The following is a 26,440-nucleotide window of genomic DNA, read 5'->3' on the forward strand; positions in this document are numbered from 1 at the left end:
ACAAAAATTGAACTTGTGAGTTTATATGGCTAAATTTTAGTGATTATTTGTTAATTTTATGAATTTCATGATGTGTTAGTTCATATGTATTGATGATAAAATCATGAATAATGTAAAAGCATGAAAATTGAATAAATGATCAAATTGAGCACTTCAGTTCAGTGACAAGATGAATTGACGGAAAAGACCATGGTTGGACCATGGCAACAAGTGATAAGTGATAGCTTTGGCTACACTTATCTGATCAAGGATAAGTGAAAGTGATAAGTGATAGTGTAATATCCCGAATTAGGACCTAATCGGAATAGTGGTTTCGTGACCACAAATTCGAGATAGAAATAATTATTTTATAATTATTTTGAGGTTTATGATATGATTGCATGATTGTGTGAAAATTTCGTGACGAAATTCTATGCATAAAGTGGTTAAGTTGAAATTAGGGACTAAATCGAATAATTTGCAAAACTTTCATTCTAGAAGTTTTTAGTATGAAATTGCTTTGGAATATTAATGAGGAGGTCTTAAATAGAAATTTGACCAATTTCTAAGTTTATGGACAAAAATTGGACATGGATGGAATTTTGAAAGTTTAGTAAGGAAAGGCATTTTGGTCATTTGGATATTAAATGGAATAAAATGGGAAAAATAACACAAAAATGATCATCTTCTCCATAAGTTGCTGTCAAATTTTTCTCTCCACCATAGCTAGGGTTTCAACACTTTTAAGCCTTGATTGTAAGTGATTTCTATGCCCGTTTTTAATGATTTTTATGTTTTTGAAATTCCGGTAGCTCGATTTAGCTTATGCTAGCAATAATTCAACCTAGGGTTCATATTTGGAAAAATACCCATAGGTGAAATTTGTGTATTTTGGTGTTTTATGATAGAATATGAGGTTTTAAATTATGCTAGACAACTTGTGCTACTCGGTTTTAAGTGAAAACGACTAAAAGGGCTTAATCTGTAAAAATACCTAATATTCATAAGTACATGTTAGAGTGTGAATTTGATGTTGCCATAGAATGGAAAAATGATCAACATGTCATAAAAAATAAGAAAATAGGATGAGGTTTAATTTATGAGCCTTGGGGCAAAAATGCAAATATGTGAAAGTTTAGGGGCAAAATGCTAATTTTTCCAAAGTTTGTATTAGGGGCTGTTTTGATGAATGAATGTATTAAATAAATTAATTTGGCATTATAGATCAAGATAAACGAGATTCAAGTCGCAATCGAGGGAAAAACAAAGTTTATGAGGAATAGGCTCGATTGCTAATATTTTGTATCGAGGTAAGTTCATGTGTAAATAAGGTAACATAGTTTTTATTTTAAGTGATTTAATGTTATTTATATGACATGATACTTATTATCATGAAATATGATGTTTTGTGAATTATTATTTGGTGATATGCAAATTATGTGAACAACTTGATAAGTATGAGAAGTTAGCAAGTATTGGTTTCTACATTTCAAAAAAGGCGATCAAAATGTGTAATTGAAAAGAATCCTATTTGAACCTTGGGAATAGATTAGGGTACAAGTGACATGTCACTAGGATGGTTGAGTTCCGAACTCGTTGAGTTGAGTCCGAGTTCACTTATGGATGCGAACGCCCGAGTTCGTTGAGTTGAGTCCGAGTTTGTTTATGGGCGGGTTACATGGTACCTTGGCTACATAGATTTCAAAAGCTATTGAGCTTGTTTAGCTATGAGTAAAGCACTTATGTGCACATTATCCGTGTATCCAAAATCATATTCCGATGTGTTCAACGGGAGATCTCTAATAGAATAAGGAGAATGCCTAATACGAAGGTGACATGTTGGTAAGTGTGGTGAATAAGAAAATTTGGCAGGTATGTGTTTAAACCCTCGGGTTGAGAACTTAGTATGATGAAATTGTAGTAAGATATTAAATGCAAATGTAACATGAATGTCTTGGTGTTGTTTATGCAAATAATGTTTATGTTGAATGGCATGATTATGTTACTTGTTATTTGCATGTGAACTTACTAAGCATTTATGCTTACTCCCTCCTTTTCCTTCATTGTAGTTTTGACAAGCCGGCTTGAGAATCAGGATAGGTCGAAGGCTCGCTCACACTATCCGAAGACCTAAATTGGTAAAATGGCTTGTATATTTTGAGTGTGGCATGTGTAGCAATATACTCACTTTGTGTAAATGATCATATGATATGGTTATGGTTTGGTAAGAAAAGGGTTTGTAAATGATTAGCTATTGGAATGGCTAATCGAGTTTATATATGATAACATGTATGCTTTATGTCTTAACTAAACCATGAAAATCCTTGGAAAGGTAAAATTGGCCACAAAACAGAATCAGACAGCAGCAGTGACATGAATTTGAAAAATCACTAAAAATAGTAGAAATGGAATTAAAGAATTAATAAGTTATGAAATCGAAGCTTGATGAGTCTATTTTCATACGGATGGAAAAAAACAGGTAAATGAGTTATATTTTATGAGATATTTAAGTTTTGGTGGAACAGGGTTAGAGTGGTCTCTGAATCCCCTGTTCTGAATTTAAAAATTCACCACAAATTTTAAAAAAATAATTAGAAGTCATGTTTTATATGTATAGATTCATTATTGAGTCTAGTTTTATAAGAAACAAACGCCATAATCATTGAAACTCTGTACAGGGAGATATCTGATTTGAAATACACAGGGGTCAGAGTAGTCAAACCCTGAAACAGGGGAGACTTTAATCAATAAACTGTATTAATTAGCTCGACCAAAAATTCTAGAAAAAAATTAGTATATATGAGTCTAGTTTTAGGGAAAATTTACGGATCTTAATTTCGAGTTTCGGAACTCGAGATATGAATTTTTAAGCGACTGTGATGCAGTTAGCCAGCTTGTCTAGAAATTCTAAAATAAATTGTTTAAGCTGTTTAATTAATGAATTAAGTTTAGTAACACCTCCTACTCGACTCCGGCGACGGTCTCGGGTACGGGGGAATTACAGATAGCTTCGGCTACACTTATCTGATCAAAGGACAAATGATAAGTCAAAAGTGGTAGCTTCGGTTACCTGATCAGTGAAAAGTGATAGCTTCGGCTACCTGATCTGTGAAAAATAGTAGCTTCGGCTACCTGATCAATGAATAGTGGTAGCTTCAGCTAAAAGTGACAAGTGATTTCCGTGTAAGACCATATATGGGATATGGCATCGGTGTGATATGTGTATAAGATGTAAGACCATAGCTGGTCCATGGCATTTTAGTAAAAAGTGATGAATTGAGGGATAAATCCATGGTTTCACCATGGCATAATGATAGTGAAGAGGTAAGACCATAGCTGAGCTATGACATTCTAGTGAAAAGACCATAGCTATGCTATGGCATCAGTGATTATCAGTGATTATCAGTGAAATTTAGTGCATACCGGTGTAGACCAATTCCGTAAGATGTTCACTAATTTGACAAAGTTTGACTAGTATTACGTGTAATTATGTGATATAAGGAAATACAAGTTGATGAGACATGAACATAAAACTTGGTTCATGAATGAGTTCATTTGTGATTACATATTTCTACACCTTGAGTGTATTATCCGTATGAATTGGTATTCCAAATGAGTTAATGAGAAAAGTTCTAATATGAAATAATCTGAGTTCGAAATGAAATATCATGAAAACGTACTTGAAATACATCGGTATGTCTTGCATATGTTATTTGAATTCATAAATGTGGAAAGTAAATGTATGTGGCAATATGAGATGATGATATCTGTACATGGAATTTATTGATGAATACGTACATCCAAATTTATATGATAGATTTTAGTGAACATTGAAATTGGGCTCAATAAGTGATTTGTCAATTTAAATCGTGATTGGCAGGAAGAGTTAGTGAATTGCATGTTTATGAATTGTTACACGTTTTTGTTTGAAATACGAGGAAGTGATGGTAATTGATACATGGAAATATGAAACTCTGATATATATAAAAATATGGAATTTGTTTGATAAATGTGTTCATTTATAATTATAAAATTGTGCACCTCAAGCGCACTATATGTGTAAAGATGATGTTTCAAATGATTTGATGAGTAAAACTCAAATATGAAGTAGTTCGAAACCAAAACAAATTGTTATGAAACTATATGTGAAATACAGAGGTATGATTGTTATATGTTATACAAATATATAATGTGAAAAAGTATAAGTACAAGAGAAATTTAATGGGAATTGAGCCCATAAACGTTTCTTGTTATTTACACGAAGTGTACGACTAACAAATGGCATTAAGTGTAAGGCTTGGTTGAATATCCTAAATTGGTTTTTGTATGTATTAAATGTGAGTGAAGATAAATGATCAAATGAGTGAGAAATATGGCTGGAAAATAGGCTAATTTTTGTCCACACGGGTAGACACACGAGGGTGTGTCATAACTGTGTATGACACACGGCCTGGCAACACGGGTGTGTACTAAGGCCGTGTGACACGAGTTTCTTCATAGATGCAAGTCAGAGAGTTAGACGCCCCAGAGACATGGCCATGTGAGCCACACAGCCATACCACACGGGCGTGTGACCCTTATAAATGAGAAAATTTTAGGATTTTGTGAAAAGTTTCATACAACTCTGATTTAGACCCTACCCGAACCTAATGCATGATTTGGACCTCGAAGGTCCGTTAAAGGAACTTTTAAAATCAATCTCGGTATTTAAATGATAAATGATTTAAATTATCTGTAAGTGTTCCGTACTCCTCGATAATACCTTGCACTCTATTCTGGCAACGGATACAAGTAAGGGTGTTACATGGTATTTTTTATGTCCATTTTACAGTTTATATTTGAGATTTTCTCTTCCAACAATGTTATTTCCAAAATTTAAATCTATGTCTAATTAAATACGAATATTATTAAGAGTATTTTAATCTAATAAAATTTTAAAAAGAAAAGGTAAAATATAAAATTGTTTACTTTTTTTGGGCGAATGAAATTGTTTAAATCTTTTGGTAAAAATTTATAGAGTTGACGAAATAACTGTTTAAAAGGTAAAAATATATATATATTTTTTATATATTTTGCAATTTGTAAAAAAATTATTAGGTTAAATAAATTTTTTTGGTATTGTATAGTTAGACTTATATGTTTATCGAAATATGCAAATAATTCTCATGTAATTTTCTTAAATTAAATTTCAATTCATCCCAACTTATTAAAATTAACTTCTTTGATCAATATATATTAAAGAAAATGAGTTTGTTTAGGTAAAAAACATTAGGAGTACATTTTTAAAAAGCTATTATAAATTGAGGACATTTTTAAATATATTAATTCTAAAAAATGCATTTAGAGTTAAAAAAAAAAGAATATAATAAATTGTGAAAAATATGAAATAAATTAAGAAATAGTATGAAAATAATATGGAATAATTAAAACACAACATATATAACATGAAAACTAATGTGCTAAATTTCACATTGTTGAGCGTTTTTGTGTATATGTCCCTTAAAGGGGGTTATTACGAGTCAATTAACTCAGGAAATGTTATTCATGATGGTAAATCAATGAACTTAAGTTGTGATTGTAAATCATCTAGCCTTAATAAGATCAGTTGTGATCGTAAATCATCTAATTGTTAGGAGTAGCGATACTAAATCAACTAACTCATAGAAGATTGTTCATGATCATAAATCAGTGAACTTAGGTTGTCATCGTAAATCAACGAACTGTTTAAAGTAGTGATAATAAATCAGCTAATTCATAAAAGATTGTTCATGATCATAAACCAATGAACTTAGGTTATGATCGTAAATTAGTGAGTCTTAATAATATCAGATGTGATCGTAAATCAGCGAGTTGTTTGGAGCAACAATAATAAATCAACTAACTCAGAGATACAACAATATTTAGTACTTGAATTTGTTATATAAATGTTTTCATTCACATCGTAGATGTCATTATCTAATATTATTTAAATGATTTATTAGGCATCACCATTCATTGTCTAATAAAACATTAAGAGATACAACAATATTTAGTATTTGAATTTGACTTTTTTTTCAATTTAATCCTTAAATATTTTTTTTATTTAAATTGGTCTCGAATTTGGTTATCTTAAACAGTTTAATCCCTTTTTTTCATAAGGCTTTTAAAATGTGATTGTGTGACACTCTGAAATCATGTTGTGTCATCACCTATAATTTCTAAAAATATATAATTTTAAAATTATGAAAAATCATATAAATATATAAAACTGTACAACTTTATAAAAAAACTATAATGAAAAATTTTATTTGAAACTAATAATAATAGCATATATGTAATATGTACGAAATTAAAATAAAATAATTTAAATTGTTAGTAAAGAGATATTTAAATATGTAAATGCATATAGTTAAGAATATTCCATGTATGTAGTATTTAAATTAGATGTTATTTCAAATGAAATGTTGATTTATATTGAGAGTTTTGTTTGGTATAAACTAAAGGTAAGGAATTGTTTGGATACAAGTTAAAGAGAAGGGCTTATTTAGTCGCCAATTAAAGTTTAAGGGCTTATTTGGGGGTAATACAGGTATAAGGGCTTATTTAAATAAAGTGACAAAGTTCAAGGGCTTATTTAGTATATTAGCCAATAATCAAATTGACTTGGTGCTTCCCAGTAAAGTGACTGATGGAGTTAGAAGGTAGAAGGGGATAAAACCTAAAACAATTCTTGCTACTTAAGGTTTTCGCTTATGGAAATGTAATTGTGGAATTGAAATCAAGAACAATGGAGTTAGAAGGTTGAAAGGGATAGAACCTAAAAGGTTTCCTGCTACTTATGGTTTTCTCTCAAGGAATGTAATCATGGAACTAAAACCAAGAAACTAAAAGAGTATGTGATACAAACTTATGGACCAAAATAAAGATGTATGCCCAAGAGTCGGGTCTAGCAGTATAAAAGTAAATACTGAAAGGAAATCCCAGTAACAACATCACCAAAATGAATTCTCAGAAGGGATGGTATAGATAAAGTCGTACCCCATAGCCCAAAGCTTCTACTATTCCACCTAAACAATGACGCTCTATGAGAAAATACATTTATTACACACTGTTACATTAGGGGCCTTACGAGAAAAGCAACTAAATTTCGTAATTTTTTCTCCCAAAGTCAACAATTTCTAACGGGTGGGTAACATTTTAATAAACTTTGAATGCGCCATGAAACAGAGTGGGTAGGAAGGAAATAATCCAGTAAGTTAAGGATTACTTGCAATGTAAAACCCGGATTTAGCAAAATGTATTAGTTGTTCAGTTGTTCTTTTGTTCTTCGCAAAGCAAATTGAAACAGAAGCCCAGGTCACTAGAATGGGTCTTTTCTGAAGTTACCCTTCAGTGAAAAGACATCTGAATAAACAAAGTATCCTTATTTAATTAATTGGCAACAAAATACCACCTAAAGAATATCAATTTGCTATGCTTGCAGGCAATGGAAAGTGGCAAGCTATTTCTAGGTTAAAGGAAGAAGGTTGTTTTATAAGTAAATTCAAAGAATGGCAAAGCAAGTATTAAAGGGTAACAAAGGGATGGTTACTCTCCTACACAAGAAGTCTGTTGTCTCCAAGGACTTCCTTTTCAACTCTGTAGCAGAAGTAGAGGGAAAAAGAATCCAGAGACTGATGACTTATAACAAATTACAGAAACCAGTTGGTTTGACTATTCATAGCAATAATCAATCTTCTATTTCTTTCTTCGGGTATATCTGATCGAGCTAACTGAACTGGACTAGTTTGCCCCATCCGCAGAGACTCGGAACTCTATAATTCCAACCAGATTAATGAACTAGCAATCAACTACAGAATGAATCAGCAACAAGTAGGAAAAACAATACTATCAGAATTAACACTAAAACGAAACCCATTTCAAGCTTTTTAAACTATTTTTAGGAGTAAACTATGGACTAATTTCCTTGTTAGGAAAGATGAAAAAGCCATATTGGCAAAATGAAAAAACATTGTTTCAATCAATTACTTAGCAGAATTAAAAGACTAAAAGAAACGAAACCATAATTCCCATCACTTTTTAATCATTATACCATTTGGAAGGTAACAAATACTGGGATAAATGAATAACAAAGTATTAAATTAACAACAACTGAAGATCTAATTTATGTTTTGGGATAGAAAAAAAGAAGAAGATAGAATTGAACTAAAAAAAGGGATAGGCGAAACATTTTCTTTGACGGATTCTTGGCGTTTCGAAATGTATTGGTCTTCGACAAAAACGGTGGAGGTTGGTTCAATTTCTTCACCGAATTGCCGCTTCCACTCAAACTGAGAAGTGAATACTATTACGAACAGTAGAAAAACGAGAAGCCAAAGTCTCGACATTCCTCATGAACCTATAGCCAGATGAAGTATCTATCAGACTGTCAATTAAGGGCAAAGGAAAACATTCTCAATTTTCCATTAGTCTTTTTCACCATCACAACATTTGATACCCAATTTGGATACGCCACCTCCCTAATAAATCTTGCTGAAAGCAATTTGTCTACCTCTTATCTAATGGCCTCAACAACCCGTGGAGCAAACCTCCTCCTTTTTTGCTTGACTGGTTTGACCTTGGGGGACACATTTAGCCGAAGCACAATCACCTAAGGATCCACACCTGACATGTCCGCTACTAAAAATATCTAAATTCTCCCTCAAGCATTGTACTAAGCTCTCTTTTTCTTCTTCTACTAATGCCGATGAGATCCTTACCAACTTACCTGTGTTATCATAAAACAATTGCAAAGTTTCTGGGACTTTTGCTGCCATGGCTTTGCATAGAGATGTTTCATGGCTTTGCATGTGCTCCCACAGCCTCTTCTTGGAAAGGCGCGACATGATCCTGTATATTGGAATGGTCGAACTGCATCTTTCTTCTTAACTCTTCGTTTTGCCTCAACAACTCTTGTTGAAACAATTGTTGTTGTTCAAACCTGATACTTTGTTGAGTTATCTGTTCCTTCATCAACCTTAGTTATTGTAAATCAAATAGTTGTTGTGGGGATGCCCCATGATTGAAAGGAAAAGATTGTCCCTAACTAGAGGGAGCATTGAGATAGAAAGATTAATTGGAGGCATTTGTCTGGTCTAAGTTGCCCAAATTTTCTGGTCGATCAACAAATCAACCAGCAAAAAGGTCCATTTCACGGGATTGATTGTTGGTGTCATAACCTTCTGTTTGGTTTGATAGGAAGCTGCTGTGGAAATTCTCGTTAGGGTGAGTCATCTTGGTTTTCTGATTTTCTGATGGTTGGAAATTTGTTCACGCTCATCGCACTAAATTGTTGAGTGTTTTTGTGTATTTGTCCTTTGAAGTGGGGTTAAATTCTGTATATATTTATATGATACGGCCATTGTTTCTAGATGTGATGTTCTAGATAGGTCTTCATGTATGCCAACATATACCTTATTCTATGATTAACACGTGTTTTTTAGTTGTAAGTTCGTCTATATGGTGGTGCGAATCTACTCATGCGAGTTCATTAGAAGATACAAACTAATCACGTGCGAACCCCACGATGCATACTATACCAACTACAGATCGGTCTCATTCAGGTAACTGGATAGCGAGTCGATAATGGCGAACACCATAACACACATATAATAAATTATTAACATGTAAAATTTTATTAAAAATCATATATAACAAATTGAATCAATATATAATTTTTCTCTAAATTGAATCAATATTAAAAATCATGCAAAATATGAGATAAATTTAAACACAAAACTCTTACACAAATTATTTTCTAAGTTAAGCCACCATGATAGCTCATTAAAACACAATGTGACACAAAAATAACATAAACAAGACATGCATCCAAAAACGAATAAAAATTCTATATAAATAAATTATTAGCATGTAAAAATATAATTTAATGTTCTAAACTCATAAAAATAACATGAATATAAACATGGTATAAAACTAATATAAATGCATTAAGAAAACATGAAAATGGCGAAATTGACACTATTACAATCACTCTTAATCTTTTGTGTCATGTATGTTTGTGTTAGTATCTATTCGTATTAATTTTCTTTTCAATAGTCATAATCATATTTAATATATAATATAAAAATTTTGGCACAATAATAACTTTTCAAATAAATTTTAACAAATTTGTTTATTTTTATTATTTCTCGTGTTGTTTAATATTTTGATTATTTCTATATTGTGTTTGTGTTTACTGCTCATAATTACTATCAGGGAACGATTGCATTTGGCAGATACGGGAAGCATTGGCGCATGCGTCGCCGCATTTGCCCAACGGGCCTGATGAACCGACAAACCAACGAGGCAGCTCGGCTCCTAAGAAAGTGCATCGATGACATGATCCGATACATGGAGGAAGACGCCAGCGGCGCAAGAACGGGGGGAAGAAGGTAAGGTAAATTTGGCTCGCTTTCTTTTCCTCATGTCGTTTAACCTTGTAGGCAACCTGGTTTTGTCAAGGGATCTTTTAAATTCGGGATCCAAGGATGGGAAAGAGTTCTTTGACGCCATGAACGATGTGATGGTTTGGGCCGGGAAGCCAAACTTGGCCGATTTCCTACCTGTGTCAAAATGGTTGGATCCCCAGGGAATTAAGAGGAACATGGTGCGGGACATGGGGCGAGCCCTGGAAATTGTGAGCAACTTTGTGAAAGAGAGGGTCGATGAGCTGAAGCTCGCTGAGTAACAGGAAACCAAGGACTTGTTAGATGTATTACTGGAGCATACAGGTGAAGGAAAACAAGGGCCTGACTCAATATCGAATCAGATTGTTATCATAATCATACTGGTAAAACTGACATAAGTATATTTAATTTTTCTAAGTTTTTCATTTATTTGGGGACTTTGGACGAAGGTACTCCAAATAAAATGAAGAATTGTAGTAACGTGGCCTAGATCTAACGTAGTTCCATCATGATTCTTGCATATATATATATATGTATATATATATATTTGTGTAATGTGCATTATTGTTGTGTAGGAAATGTTTTTTGCCGGCTCAGAAACAAGAAGCAGCGCCATCGAATGGGCGATGGTAGAGTTGCTCCGTAAACCTGACTCGATGAAAAAGATGAAAGAGGAGATAAATCGAGTTATCGGAACACAGAGAAAGGTTGAAGAGAGTGATATCGATAATCTGCCATACTTACAAGCAGTGATAAAAGAAACGCTAAGGTTACACCCTGTGGTTCCTTTACTCCTTCCTAGAAATGCCATGCAAGGTACCGACTACATGGGGTATTTCATACCCAAAGAGACGCAGATTTTTGTCAACGTATGGGCAATTGGAAGAGACCCAGAAACATGGGAGGATCCCCTGGCTTTCAAACCAGAACGATTTTTAGGGTCGAAAATAGACTACAAGGGGCAGAATTTCGAGTTGTTACCTTTTGGATGAGGGAGACGAATTTGTCTAGGCATCTCATTAGCTCACAAGGTGGTTCATCTTGGTATGGCCACCTTGCTACATTCCTTTGACTGGGAGCTCGGGAACAACATATGTCCCGAAACGATTGACATGAATGAAAGGGTAGGGATAACAACTAGAAAGCTCATACCCTCGGAAGCAATACCGAAGAAGCGAGTCATGGATGCAAGATGATCATGAGCATTAATGGATGAATGCATCGTATTAATCATGTAATGCGCAAGTAATGTTAATATTTCTATGAATAATGTTTGTTACAAACGGCTAGCAACCCAAATTCATAAACTATATAAACAAATAAAAGATATCCGTAACTTGCAAATGAAAAAGTACATTGACATAGGCTTGATGCAAATAGGATACAATGAGTTTGATCTAATAATCAACAGAGTACCTCAAAATTGGAAATGATTTCTTCTGTGTTCGGGACATTTGAAAGAAGCCTAATGGAAGAATGCAGCATTGTTTCAGAAAGTTGATTGTTTTCTTATGTCATCCCATTTGAGCAAAAATCGTGTACAGCCAGTACCGGTAGAGTCTCATAAAGCTAGTTTATTCCGTGTTCTCCCGATCCTACAGACATAATTAAGGCCCAGAAGAAGCTCAATAATAGCTGCTTCTGTTTTCGGACGATTTGCAAAGTGTAGCGTCTGTACCAAAAGTATATCAGATTGGGAAACCTTACGCTGTTCCTCGAAATTACGGTCTGACTGCCACCTAATCATGTTGTGAGCAAGAGGAGCCAACCATTCCAATATCCGCACTAATGCCATTCTCAGTTCTGCTGCAGGGGAAGCACTACGGATTGATGAAGCCCAAGTCTTTGCATTGGACTTCAGTTTAAGGCGCAGAGCATTTCTTATACATGCAGGTAACATATTGTAGAGCTCATCTCTTGCATCGAGGCAGATCATGTGAGGCGCTGAAACTAGTTTCTCTATCAAGATAATGATGTTCGCATAGTGGAGAGATAATGCAGCATCACCAAGTGTCGATGTAGGAGCATCCAACAAGTGCTTGGTATTGAAGACGCGTAATTTAGAATAAATTTTATCACTGCAAGATAACGACCCTATCTTTGAATAGTTTAGCTTGTCCATGTTTACATTGTAAGCACCAATGAACCTGAAAGATCCAGTGCCAATCGGCTTGCGGCTGTTTAAAATCTGAGAATTACTTCCAACAGACACGCATCTTTTGAAAGGACCAATTCCAACATGACCGAACTGTTTGGTTTTCAGACGTGGGTGCTTGCCGTGTAAGGCAGTTGAGTGATGATGAGAGTGTAGATGCTGGCCACTGATCTGCGCTGACTTTGAAAATGACTGGCCAGGAGGTTCAGAGTTGAAACCGCATAGATTATTATCAGAAGGATGTACGGAAGACATTAGAGTGGAAAACGAATTGCAGGGGGGAACAGAGGCACTACTAACAGATACCATTTGGTGGGTTCTAAACACATATTTTATCTTCTCAAGTATTGTCAAAAGTGATCTCAACAAAATCCGGACAACATAATCATATGTCCGAACCCACGGAGACATGTCACGTAGATTTTTCACTTCCTGGCGCTGCAAAATTACCTTCTTTTGCCACTCGACTGTTTTCATCCCATCCCCCTCCGAGTTTCTCCGAATCCTTCTAAGAGTCCGCTCATGTTCTGCCAGCACTTCCAACTCTCGAGTCAACCGCATCGTAACCAAAACGAATCTCTCCATCTTCTGTACTTTCCTCTCCATCTTCTTCAAGCAATATTCCCACCCGAGCCACTCAAAACTGTTCAAAATCGGATCTCTTATGAAATATTCGAAACGGTGATATACGGGGTTATTGCATTTCTTCCCAAGCCTGGCCACAGATGTTGCCAGAATGCCAAAATTCTCAATTATCTCGTTCAAAGCAAGATCCATAAGGTAATTTTCATCGTTGGACACAAGCCTTCGAAGACCAAGTGAGTTAGCCATTTCTTTCCTCAACTTGAAGATCTCCGTATCATCCAAAGAATGCCATAAATTCACCACCTTAGACATCAAACTAGCAACTTCGAATACTAAGATTCCAAGCATCTTGCCAGTTATATCCAAATTACTATTGTTCCTTGAATTCAACCGTGAACCACCAAACCACGACTCAGCCACCATCTCGCCTCCCCTCATCCAATAAAACTTCAGGTTTAAGCACTAATCAAAGATTCCCAATTCCAAAAAATGTCGTAGTCCCTGTGTGGGACAATAAAACAATGGCACAGATTACACAATTATTTCAACTACAGTTGAAACAACTCATATATGTATATATATATATAACATGAAATACAATTTGCCAAGTTAGACCCTTTATAGGAAGTAGAAACTCAAAACTCATTAATAACAGAAACCCATAATTTATAAGAGCAAATAGAACAACAATTTAAAAAAAAATTGCAGTCAGATGACAAGAAATAAACTTACAGGGGTAAAAAAACATAATAATAGACAAAAAATTACATCTCCACGAAGCATCAACAGTGAACTGAAGAAGGACTTGGTTGGGTTTTCAACAGGGAAAAGCAGGGACCAATAAGGAGCAGAAGGAAGAAGAAGAAGAGGGCATGCTTATAAACGTGAAAAAGATAGAGGAAGAGACAAAAAGAGGGAAAAACTCGAAATCGGTCAAACCGAAGTTAAAAATGGAAACCAAAGTGCGGAGAGTTTTGGGTTTATTCTGGTGGATATCAAGGAAGATGCACGCACTCAAACTAAATGTTCACGTTCAAAGCTGTTGTTTTGAAGGATCCTTTCATTTTGCTTTGGTTTTATGCCTTGTTTTACGTTAATCTCGAGTGAACATTTTTAAGAGTATATGCTTTTTCATAAGCATTGGAAATGGATCAAATCTGTTTTGATCAACTCCAACGTATACGATTTTTAATAATGTATATAAACTTTAAGCAAATGTGACCCTGACTGTTCCATCATTATACTCTATTTACTAAATTTGAATTTTATTTCTGGCAGATTTCAGTTTCACGTTGGTTGGTTTTATGATATAATCTAATTTTAAATATTTATTCATATTTAAAATATAAATAAACTATCACAAAATTAATTTGTAATATTTTACATCAATTTTAATTTGATAAGAGGTTCGTAGAGTTGGTGACCCAAATGATTATGAAAGGGAGAGTTCCAGTTTCCCACTTGTATGTTTCGGCTAAAACTATAAAAGGACTCCTTGCATTTTTCCCTTCTCTTATGTATCTAAACAAGTCTTTTAACCTGTTGGCCAAATTTTTTTTTCTTTTACCCTTTTTCACTTTTAACTTATATTTGAATAAATTTTTAAATTAAAACATGTCAAATCTACACGTTGATTTAATATACAATTTATTACAAGAACTTTGATTTGATACAATCGCATAAATGAATTTTAATTTTAATTTTAATATATAAATGAAATTTTAATTTTGATTTAACTGTACACATTTAAAGGAATAAATATATTAAAATTGTACATTTCGATTGGTCTAGGATGAGCACTTTAACCAGGTAGTCTTCTTCACTATGTCAAGTGTGAGCTCGCTTCAAATAAAACAAAATTTACAAAAATTAACAGTCAACTAATTTCATCATTTCTTTAAATGTAATATTCTCTTTATATAAGGAGAGTTTAGAGAGTTTAACAATAATTAAACTTAATCACATTAATTTAAACAATGTAAATATTAAATTTAATTTAATATTAAACTATTAAAATAATATTATTTTTGAAATAGTTAATTTAAAATCAAATTCTCTGTTAGAGTCTCAGTAGGAGTGTAACTCTTTCACTGCTCAATCACCGAAGACCAACTGTCACCAACCATTAGAACGTCGTCATCGTAGCCGTCGACACCGCCTTATCTGGTGATGTAAGTGCAACACCCTTACAACAGCCTGAGCTGGTTCGACTGCTACCAGTTCGGTTCAGGTCAGTGACAACTCGACCGGTCTGGTCTAGCCACCGATTGGACCATTGGCCCAGTTTTACATACAGGGCTCGGTTCGACCAATTTTTGTGTCTTAGTCTCGTTTTTGAGCTCTTTGACCCAATTTACAATCTTAGGTCCAATTTTCAAGTTCAATTACCTATTGGGCCAATTGTCCAACTTGAAAATTAATTTCTAAAAAAATTGTATTAATTTTAATTTAACTTTATCAAATTAATTTTTTTTAAAAATCACTTAAAATTTTCAAATTAATTTTTCAAGAAAATTTTTTAATCAAATTCTATAGTTGAACAATTCTTACGACCACCTAATTTAACTCCACATTGAATAAATAAACTAAATTAAAATATTTCCAAAGTCGTAGAATTTTCTTATGATTCAAATGCAATCCAATCGAGTTTTTGTTGAGCTAGCAGAAGAACCAATTAGACATATACTATTAGGCTCTAGTAATTACAATTATGTCTAGAAGTATCATTCCAATAACTCGTAATTACTTAATCAGTGAGTCAGTCCACAAGAAGTACCATTATTGAAAACTCCTTATTGTATACTCTTTATGAAAGTAATTCATCTAATTGCTTTGTTTAATGACATCGTCATGTGTGGGGTTTTTTTACTAAAGAAGTATAAAAAAATTAAAAAATTTCAAAATAATACACCTAAAAAATTAATTACCGAAATGGTATGCTCAGGGTGGTCACGCCACTCTGACAGGCGGCACCACCCTGACTTTTGACGGCCAACAGTGAAAAAAAACACTAAAAACAAAAAAAAAAGCTGAAAACGAAAAATAAAAATAAAAAAAAGGTCATGTGGGTGCCAGAGGCGACATTGGTGCCCAGGTGACTTTTTAGGCCGATTTGACCCCTCATGCAGAGGGGTTTTGTTTTTTTGTTTGGGGGACCATAATATATGGTCCCCAAGGCTTGAGTTTCGGGAGCAAAGAAGGAGAAGAAGAAAAGGAAAAGAAGGAGAATAAGGAAAGAAGAGAAGAAGAAGAAAGAAAAAGAAGGGGAGGAGAAGGAGAAGGAGGCCGGCAGTTAAGAGAAGAAAAAAGAAAAAGAGAAGGAGAAGAAGAGGGAAGGAAAAAGAAGGAAAAAAAAAGGTAATTTTTTTTTTATAAATTTGAGTAATTAATGTTAGTTTAAGTTATTTATTTAGTTACTATTATTATTGTTGTTGATTGATTTGGATCTAAATCAGATATAATTTTCATTTTTATTTCTTTGCAATGTGTTATTTGGTTAAGAATAGATATTAAGGTATGTTCGTATTTATTTTATATTTTCATTGAAGTAATACGCATGTTATGTGCAAAGAATGTTTTATTGTTATTATTTTATGTAATTTATTTGTTAAGTGTGTTTTAAGTTGATTAAATATATTTTTTAAATTTATTTGACTTATTATATTCTGATTATTTTAATTTTTTTTATTTTTTATGTGATGGGGGTTTTAAACCTTTTACAAAAAATAGTATAAAAAATAAAATACTAAAAAATATATTAATGAAAAAATAAAATACAAAAAAAAACTTTTTTTGGGAAAAGTGGTGCTGACGAGTTTTTTGCTAAAATAATATAAAAAATAAAATATAAAAATAGTATATTTTAAAAAATAAAATCCGAAAATAAAAAAATACGAACAATGTGCCAAAGTCAGGGTTATTTATTAAATTAATATAAAAAACTTAAATAATACATTTGAAACATTTTTTGCTAAAATCATATTAAAAAATACGAAAATAATATATTTTAAAAATAATATACGAAAAAAAATACGAATAAAGTGCTAAAATCAGGGTTATTTATTAAAAAATATAAAAACACTTATATAATACATTTGAAACATTATGTACTAAAATAATATAAAGAAATAAAATACGAAAATAATATATTTTAAAAAATAAGATACAAAAATAAAAAAAAATACGAAGAAAGTGCCAAAATCAGTATTATTTATTAAATTAATATAAAAAACACTTAAGTAATACATTTGAAACATTTCTTGCTAAAATAATATAAAAATAAAATACAAAAATAATATATTTTAAAAATAATATACGAAAATAAAAAATACGAATAAAGTGCTAAAATCTGGGTTATTTATTAAAAAATATAAAAAACACTTAAATAATGCATTTGAAACATTATGTACTAAAATAATATAAAGAAATAAAATACGAAAATAATATATTTTAAAAAATAAGATACAAAAATAAAAAAATACGAAGAAAGTGCCAAAATCAGTATTATTTATTAAATTAATATAAAAAACACTTAAGTAATACATTTGAAACATTTCTTGCTAAAATAATATAAAAATAAAATACGAAAATAATATATTTTAAAAATAATATACGAAAATAAAAAATACGAATAAAGTGCTAAAATCAGGGTTATTTATTAAAAAATATAAAAAACACTTAAATAATGCATTTGAAACATTATGTACTAAAATAATATAAAGAAATAAAATACGAAAATAATATATTTTAAAAAATAAGATACGAAAATAAAAAAATACGAAAAAAAGTGCAAAAATTAGGGTTATTTATTAAATTAATATAAAAAAACTTAAGTAATACATTTGAAACATTTTTTGCTAAAATAATATAAAAAATAAAATACAAAAATAATATATTTTAAAAAATAATATACGAAAATAAAAAATACGAATAAAGTGCTAAAATTAGGGTTATTTATTAAAAAAATATAAAAAAACACTTAAATAATACATTTGAAACATTATGTACTAAAATAATATAAAGAAATAAAATACGAAAATAATATATTTTAAAAAATAAGATACGAAAATAAAAAAAATACGAAGAAAGTGCCAAAATCAGGGTTATTTATTAAATTAATATAAAAAACACTTACATAACACATTTGAAACATTTTTTCCTAAAATAATATAAAAATAAAATACGAAAATAATATATTTTAAAAAATAATATACGAAAATAAAAAATACGAATAAAGTGCTAAAATTAGGGTTATTTATTAAAAAATATAAAAAACACTTAAATAATACATTTGAAACATTATGTACTAAAATAGTATAAAGAAATAAAATACGAAAATAATATATTTTAAAAAATAAGATACGAAAATAAAAAAATACGAAGAAAGTGCCAAAATCAGGGTTATTTATTAAATTAATATAAAAAACACTTAAGGTAATACATTTGAAACATTTTTTGTTAAAATAATATAAAAAATAATATATAAAAATAATATATTTTAGAAAATAATATACGAAAATAAAAAATACGAATAAAGTGCTAAAATCTGGGTTATTTATTAAAAAATATAAAAAAACACTTAAATAATACATTTGAAACATTATGTACTAAAATAATATAAAGAAATAAAATACGAAAATAATATATTTTAAAAAATAAGATACAAAAATAAAAAATACGAAGAAAGTGCCAAAATCAGGGTTATTTATTAAATTAATATAAAAAAACACTTACATAATACATTTGAAACATTTTTTGCTAAAATAATATAAAAAAATAAAATACAATAATAATATATTTTAAAAAACAATATACGAAAATATTTTACTTATTATAATTTTAAAACAATAATAAAAATATTTGTATTTAAGTTGGATATATTTAATTTTTTAATGTAGTATAGCAAAAAAAATATGTTGTCGAAAAAATTGTTTGCTATTTTTTTTGTAAGTTATTCTAATAAATATTTAAAATCTATCAAACATTAAAATTAATAACCGAAATTTATTTTGAAATTGCAGGCATCGCAATGGCTTCATTGATCAATAAGGAACTTTCTCACATATGTGACACAGTTAATAATACGGTAATATATTGTTATTTATTAACCAAGGGTTCCATTAAAAAAAGATCTACGTAATTTAAGGAAATAAATTATGTTATTATAACTATTTTCTGTAATTTAACACTGTCAGGACTCGTACCGCATATTAAGGGGCCGGGTGAATGGTGTAGGATATTCCCCGGATGCACGACTGATGCCCTACTTGGAGCTAGCTGGATTCGGGTCAGCAACATTGACCCGGACGTTCGATTTGCAGTATGATTTAATATCCGCATTGGTCGAGTGTTGGCGACCGGAGACCCACACTTTTCATTTGCCATGTGGGGAGTGCACAGTCACTCTGGAGGATGTTGCATTACAGTTTGGGCTCCCAATCGACTGGGATGCCGCCATGGGCGTAAGTGCGATAGCTGAGCCAGCTGCACTTTATTATAGCCTACTAGGAGCCTCGCCCGGCGATGCTGAGTCTACTTTTTCGGAGTTGAAATTTACATGGCTAAAAGCCAATTTTCAGCATTTATCAGATAATACCACCGAAGAAGAGTTGGTGTGTACAGCTCGAGCGTACATTATGCATATCATAGGGGGTGTACTGATGCCCAATTCGAACAACAACAAGGTTCATCTCCAGTATTTACCTTTGTTAGCTGATCTGCGTAGTGTTCGCTCCTATAGTTGGGGTTCCGCAGTTCTGCCTATGTTGTAACGTGAGCTTTGTCGGACGACAAAGCCTGATGCTGTAGACATGGGCGGATGCCTTATATTGTTGCAATCATGGGCTCTTTATCGGATGCCATTCTCGACATCGGTTAGTCACCAACCATACGTATATCCGCTAGTTAACAGGTGATAAAATTTAACTTGTTATTAATTGACAATTTCTTTATAATGATACTATTCTAACGATATTATATTTACTTGAAAATTGTTTTCGTAGATGGAGTATTTATCCGGGTATTGGGAGGTCGTACACTGTCTCGATATATCGTATGATGATTGAACAACATGCCGGGGAAGGGGTAAGCTATTCAAATATTCGTGACATGTAATTGCTTTGTATATCTTACTCCAACCGTGTTAAATTTTAATCATGGTATTAATCGTACAGTTTATATGGATGCCATACCGTAGACCAGAAATTGCGGCTATTATAACCTTGTTTGCCTACGTTGATTCTCATTTGTGGTGCACTAACGCACCAATTATCAGTTTCAATGTAGTCGAGTGGTACCACGGGGATCGAGTACTACAACAGTTTGGTTGCGTCAGTACATCCCGGATCCGCCAATGCAGGTGGGGGAGGAGGTTCACGGCAAGAACAAGAGAGGGAGACATGGACGCATTAGGGGGTTACGCACCGGAGAAATATTGTGGTGTGGTAGAGTCTGATGGCTCGAAGATCTCAGATGGATATGCCTTCCGATTTGCGACCATCGTTAGAGTACATACAATGGTACTTTAGTATGGGGAAGTCATATTTACTTGGTGGGCAGTCGACTATAGTCCCCCCGCACGTGCAGCGATCTGGGGCATACGAGCCAGTGGACAATATAGAGCCCGATCCACAGCCAGATACCGAGCATGACCTAGAGCCAGAACCCGAGGCACAGCCGGAGGCCGAGTCCGAGCGATCGCATTCACATTCGATTGATACTTATTATCATCTGGACTTAGCGGGCAATTACTATTTCCGGGCTCGTCATCGCATTCATATTCAGCTAATACTTCTTATTATCCGGATTTGGCGGGCAATAACTATTTCCCGAGCTCGTCAGGGGGCGGATACCATTACGGGTTTGATATGTTTAGGTCGTACCGACCGCAGCACAGCACCTCTCTCGGCCCATAACCACCGTATTATAGCACTACCCCCGGCCCGTATCCACTGTAGTACTTCACTCCTACTGGATTGTATCGACAGCAGCATGGCACTCCTTCCAGATCAAGTTCATCGATGCCATTCGAGTCATATGATTTTTCTTCTATGTATCAGACACCCTCACCTACAACTGAAGAGGATGTTGGTCATCGCAATCACCCACAACGTGAACGTCGACCTCCGCAGAAATATACCCCTAGGACCACACCATCGAACCATCAATTTTAGGGGTTTCTTGGGTTTTGATATTAAAAAGTTTGTATTTTTTTGTATATATTTAATCAGATTAATTGGAACTTTGAAACGTGGAACAAAATTTGACCATAACGTAAATTAGATTAATTTGGACATTTTTTAATATTAAAACACTAAAACTTGTAACAAACTTAGTCTTGTAATATAAATTGGAACAAACTTTAAATACATTACAACATTAATCTAATTGGAACATTAATTAAATTGGAACATACTATTACCGGTATATATAGAGATTTCATAGATGTATGAAATAAATGATACATATGTAGTTATATATGCAAGTTGAGTAAATGTAAACTCAACCATTACCTTGTTTGTATATGTGACTAATTCATTGATTGAGTGTAGGTAATTGGTAAAAATTACCTTGATCGATGGAATGTTTGGTTATTTGTGCTTCATGAAATTGAATGATGATTATATTAAGTTTTATTGTGGAATTGAGCATGGGATCCATGAAATGGTGAGTTCATGATTAGTTGAAAATGATATTATGATAAATATCATTATATTGTACAAAAATAGTTTGGACAGTAGCAGTAGTCTGACTTTGAAAATTCAATTAAAATTGTAGAAATTGAATTAAAGGCTGGATAAAATATGGAATTAAAGATTATTGAGTCCAGTTTCACATATAAGAAACGGTGTAAGTAAAAGAATTTCATATTATGAGATATACGACCAATAGTCTCTGTAACTCGAAACGTTTCAAGGTGTCGTAAATATATTTCTACATTCATTGACCTCACCATCTGATGGTTTGCAACCATTGCATCCCTGACATCTTCAACAAACACGTGTCCCGCCTCAATCTGGTTAACTTGTTACTTACCCATTCTTAACATAAAAGCAGCCAACCTGTAGAATGTAGCCGAGAAGGCTGTTGAAATCGGAAGATGTCGTATTTTCAACAATACAGCGTTGACCCCCTCCACTAAGTTTGTGGTCATTTGACCATAACGAAAGCCCTTGTCAAAACTTTGAGTCAATTGCCACGGCTCCATAGTACCCAACCACTATCAGAAAGATATATTCGTTTGACCCTCCGTGTCACTCTCAAGTTGATTCATTCTTTAGTGAAAAATGTGTGGCTCTAGCTCGTACGCTGTATATGTATTAAGAAAAAATAAGTTACAGTATTGCCCTAAAAACTTATATTGAAAAGATAAGGCAATCATTTACCCATTTTCACAAATTGTCTCTTCCAGTCTGCATTTTTATAATCTCTAATGAAGTTAGCTGCGATGTGACGGATGCAGTAAACGGATCTCCATGGTACACCGGAACGTCTAATGGTGGCAATTAATCATTTTCCTCTATCAGAGATAATGCAAATATTATCGTTGCTAATAACATACCTCCACAGGTTGGTAAGGAAGAATTCTCACGATTCCATGTTCTCCTTATCTACAATGGCAAATGCTATCGGGAGCACGTTCCTGTTGCCGTCTTGAGCAACCGCAAGAAGTAAGATCTGTGTATATTTTTCTTATAGCCAGGTTCCATCCACTTGCACAAATGGCTTGCAGTGGGGAAATGCGCGCACACATAGATCAAACGTTCAGAACATTCGATGGAAAATTCTTTTTCCCTAACTGTAGTTAGTCATCCGGGCCGTAATAAGGTCGTGTTTGTAACTCAATGACGGTCACTGGTACGTACTCCCGTATAGCGGCTATCCATCCCTGTAGCTCGTTATACGATGCATTAAAATCCCCATAATATTGCTCCATTGCCATCTGTTATCCATGCCTTTCGATATGACACTCGATACTGAAATCGTGCTTGTATTTCGACAATCAGTGCCGAAACTTTAATGGTCGGCATGTCCTTCACTATTGGCATGATATACGTACAGATAGTTTTAGAATCAAGTTTTCGATGATCTTCTATCATACGTGTTGATGTGCATGTGTGAGGCCCAACAAATTTGCATATCTCCCACATCTGAGAATTTTGAATAAATGCAGCTCGTACTCGCCAATTGCAGCCTTCCGTCGACTTCCAACACTCCCCAATATATAATGTCAGTTTAGACACTGCAACTTTGTAATCTACTGATATATTCATGCTATACCGCTTAATATCAAATACGCACTCTTCTTTACTTTCGAATCTCTGGCCGACGAATAACTCCTCAGGATCAGAATTTACAGCCAGTCGGTGAGCAGGAAGTATTTTAGGGTACTCTGGAAACTCGACTATATGCGCCGCGTCAGGGTCTATGAGCGACATGTGTGGCCCAGGATTATTGTGAATCACAACACGTCGCATCTGGTTCCCGACTGAAGACGCGTTAATGTTTCCATCGTCATTCACGTCTTCATCATCAATATCATCGGGGACATCGTTCACATCGAGATCACTATCACTATCGACCTCTTGATAACAAGGATCACTACTATCGTAACCATCATCACCAACCACATCTATATCGGGTGTAACATTAATATCGATATCGATCCCACGTATAGTCGATTCACTATCAATGTACGATATTGGAGCCACCATGCATGGTTCTTGAGCTCTATGTTCTTCCTCATATGCAGTGAGCTTCATTTTCCTCCATACCGGCTAACTCAGCAAATAAGTGAATCGGTGCATTTTTGTCACTCCCATTCCCACAGTAAAGAGCGATCATTGTCTCAACGTCTTCGTCGTCTACAAGTTCCATTTCAGTGAATTTGATTGGATCTGTCGAAATTGGAAACTTGTAGAAAAGTTTCGAGATCCTTCTCCCACAACGTTTAAAAATTTTTGCATTAATTCTTCCCTTCATATCATCCAACGAGACATTTCTATTAAATCTCATTGCTATTTGTTGCCGACATTCAAATATGCATCCAACGGTTGTTGTCAAGATAATTCCATCGAAATAAACGTATACGAAAAACTGATTATCATCTTTAATGCTCAATCTGTTAAAAAATAAACAAACTTTCTCAAAAAAAATTCAAAAACCAAATAAACAACTTAAATAAAAAAAATTAATTAATCAATATGCAATTTTTTTCATTCATAAGCTCATAGTTTTTCAGTTCTCATTTTATACATAAACAACATTTATCTTTACATTTAACCATTTAAATTTAGTTCTATGTTTTCTTCCATCTCCGACCCTGTATCTTCCTCTGGGAAATACTGTACAATCCAATTTAGATATTCTTGATTCTCTTCATATTCATCTTCTACAATACAATTTGACAATTCCTCGGGATCTTCTTCCTCTTCAATTTTTATAACGGGTATTGAAATTAGAAATTCTCTTGGTAATTTTCTAACATCTAATTTATCCATCCATGATATGTCAATCACATTTTGCTTCCCAATCAACTTTCGTGAACCTATACTTTGTCTCGCTATTTTCCTTGCTCCATAAGAGATTATAAACTTTACGAAGCATATAACTAGATTCCAATAGGTTCGTGGTACCAATGTCTTCCAAAGTTGGTCTAAAATGATTTGATGTTCCCGTTCTATTAATGTCCCTCTAAGGGTTAAGTATTGAACTTTATTTTTCCTAATCATTTCATGACCTTTCCACAACATTTCTTGCATCTTTTTATTTACTGTGATAACGTGTTGAACAATATCTTCTTCTAGTTTCATTCTGTAATCTTGCACTTCTCTCATCATCTTATCAACTTTCTCCCTTTGTGCTGAAGTTGTTATTTCATCAGGCAATACCAAATATGTTGCCATTTCTAACAATATTTATATATAACATGCCAAATAAATGTCATAAATATTATCTAATCAACCTAAAAAGGGTTTTTTACCCTAATAATATAAAAAATAAGATAAAATAGCAAAATAGGTTGTTTGAAAGATTAAGTGCCAAAAATGGTACTTAATCTTTCAAACAACCTATTTTGCTATTTTATCTTATTTTTTGTATTATCAGGGTAAAAAACCCACCTAAAACACATATAATAAATAAGTTACATAAAAAATAATACATTCTTTACATAACATAAATAGGCCTTTTTAGGGTTTTTTTTACAAAATTAATATAAATCAACAACAATAATAACTAACAATAATTAGGGTTTTTTACTAACAATAATAATAAGGAATTTTTACTAACAATAATAATAACTAACAGCAAAAAATAATAAAAATCAACAATAATAATAACAACAACAACACAATAACAATATAAAAATCCATTATTTAAAAAAATTTATACCTTCTTTTTTCCTTCTCCTTCTTTTCCTTCTCTTCTCCTTTCTTTCCCTTTATTTTCTTCTCATTGCTGCTGCTTCTTGGTCCCAGAGTTGCTGATTCTACGTGCTTATATAGTGTTTAGGTGCCGCCTGTGGGACCCACACCACTAGTGCCGCCTCTGGCACCCACATGACCTGTTTTTTATTTTTTTTTCATTTTCAGTTTTTTTTCTTTTTCAGCCTTTTTTTTTCACTGTTGGCTGTCAGAAGTCAAGGTGGTACCGCCTATCAGAGTGGCATGATCACCCTGACCATACCATTTCGGTAATTAGTTTTTTAGGTGTATTATTTTAGAATTTTTTAATTTTTTTGTACTTCTTTAGTAAAAAACCCTCCTGTGTGTTACCCTTATATGATATCTTTTATTCCTTTAAGTTAAATTCGTTCACTCAATACAATCCTATTTTATCTTATTGTCACAATTGTGTCTTATTAATGATTAATATGATCACTGTCAACAAATGACTGTAATAAATTGTTAGTTCGAGAACAAGCAACCCGTGGCCACGTTACATATTTATCAATTCACACAATGTCAACGAGAGGATACCGTTAACTCTTTAATTGAGATATGAATTCCACTGTTGCTAGTAAAGCCATGCCATATACAAGACATGTACCCAACATACCAGCTATAGGCTCGATCGTCTTTAGAGCATAAGCCTCTACTTATATCAAAGCACATGAGTTACATATGCATGGTTAGTGACTAACTCAGGATTTAGGTAAATCACACCATGAATGTCACAAGTGAATTAATTTACAAATAGATTCAGAATTAATTCATCTTGGGTCTAGCCTAATGTATCATTCTACTAATGAATACATCTATGTCTTCACTCATGGAGTCAACTGTTCCGATAGCCAAGA

At 33.0% G+C, this 26,440-nt stretch overlaps 2 protein-coding genes and 1 pseudogene across 2 annotated transcripts; 2 read left to right on the plus strand and 1 right to left on the minus strand.

Annotated features, from left to right (window-relative positions):
- Positions 1 to 10,188: 10,188 nt before the first annotated feature.
- On the plus strand, positions 10,189 to 11,599 carry LOC107890130 (iridoid oxidase-like; annotated as a pseudogene).
- A 42-nt stretch (positions 11,600 to 11,641) lies between these two features.
- On the minus strand, positions 11,642 to 14,317 carry LOC107889572 (protein PSK SIMULATOR 1). Its single transcript, XM_016814047.2, has 2 exons — positions 13,876 to 14,317; positions 11,642 to 13,644 (listed from the first exon to the last, which is right to left on the minus strand). The coding sequence occupies exon 2, from the start codon at positions 13,579 to 13,581 to the stop codon at positions 11,965 to 11,967; it is 1,617 nt and encodes a 538-aa protein (XP_016669536.1). The 5' UTR covers positions 13,582 to 13,644; positions 13,876 to 14,317; the 3' UTR covers positions 11,642 to 11,964.
- Positions 14,318 to 19,171: 4,854 nt separating this feature from the next.
- LOC107890129 (protein MAIN-LIKE 1-like) lies at positions 19,172 to 19,913 on the plus strand. The gene is made up of 2 exons (XM_041076209.1): positions 19,172 to 19,228; positions 19,338 to 19,913. The coding sequence occupies exons 1-2, from the start codon at positions 19,172 to 19,174 to the stop codon at positions 19,911 to 19,913; spliced, it is 633 nt and encodes a 210-aa protein (XP_040932143.1).
- The last annotated feature ends 6,527 nt before the right edge of the window (positions 19,914 to 26,440 follow it).

This window comes from Gossypium hirsutum, chromosome A09, assembly GCF_007990345.1.
Source record: "Gossypium hirsutum isolate 1008001.06 chromosome A09, Gossypium_hirsutum_v2.1, whole genome shotgun sequence".
Taxonomy (NCBI): domain Eukaryota; kingdom Viridiplantae; phylum Streptophyta; class Magnoliopsida; order Malvales; family Malvaceae; genus Gossypium; species Gossypium hirsutum.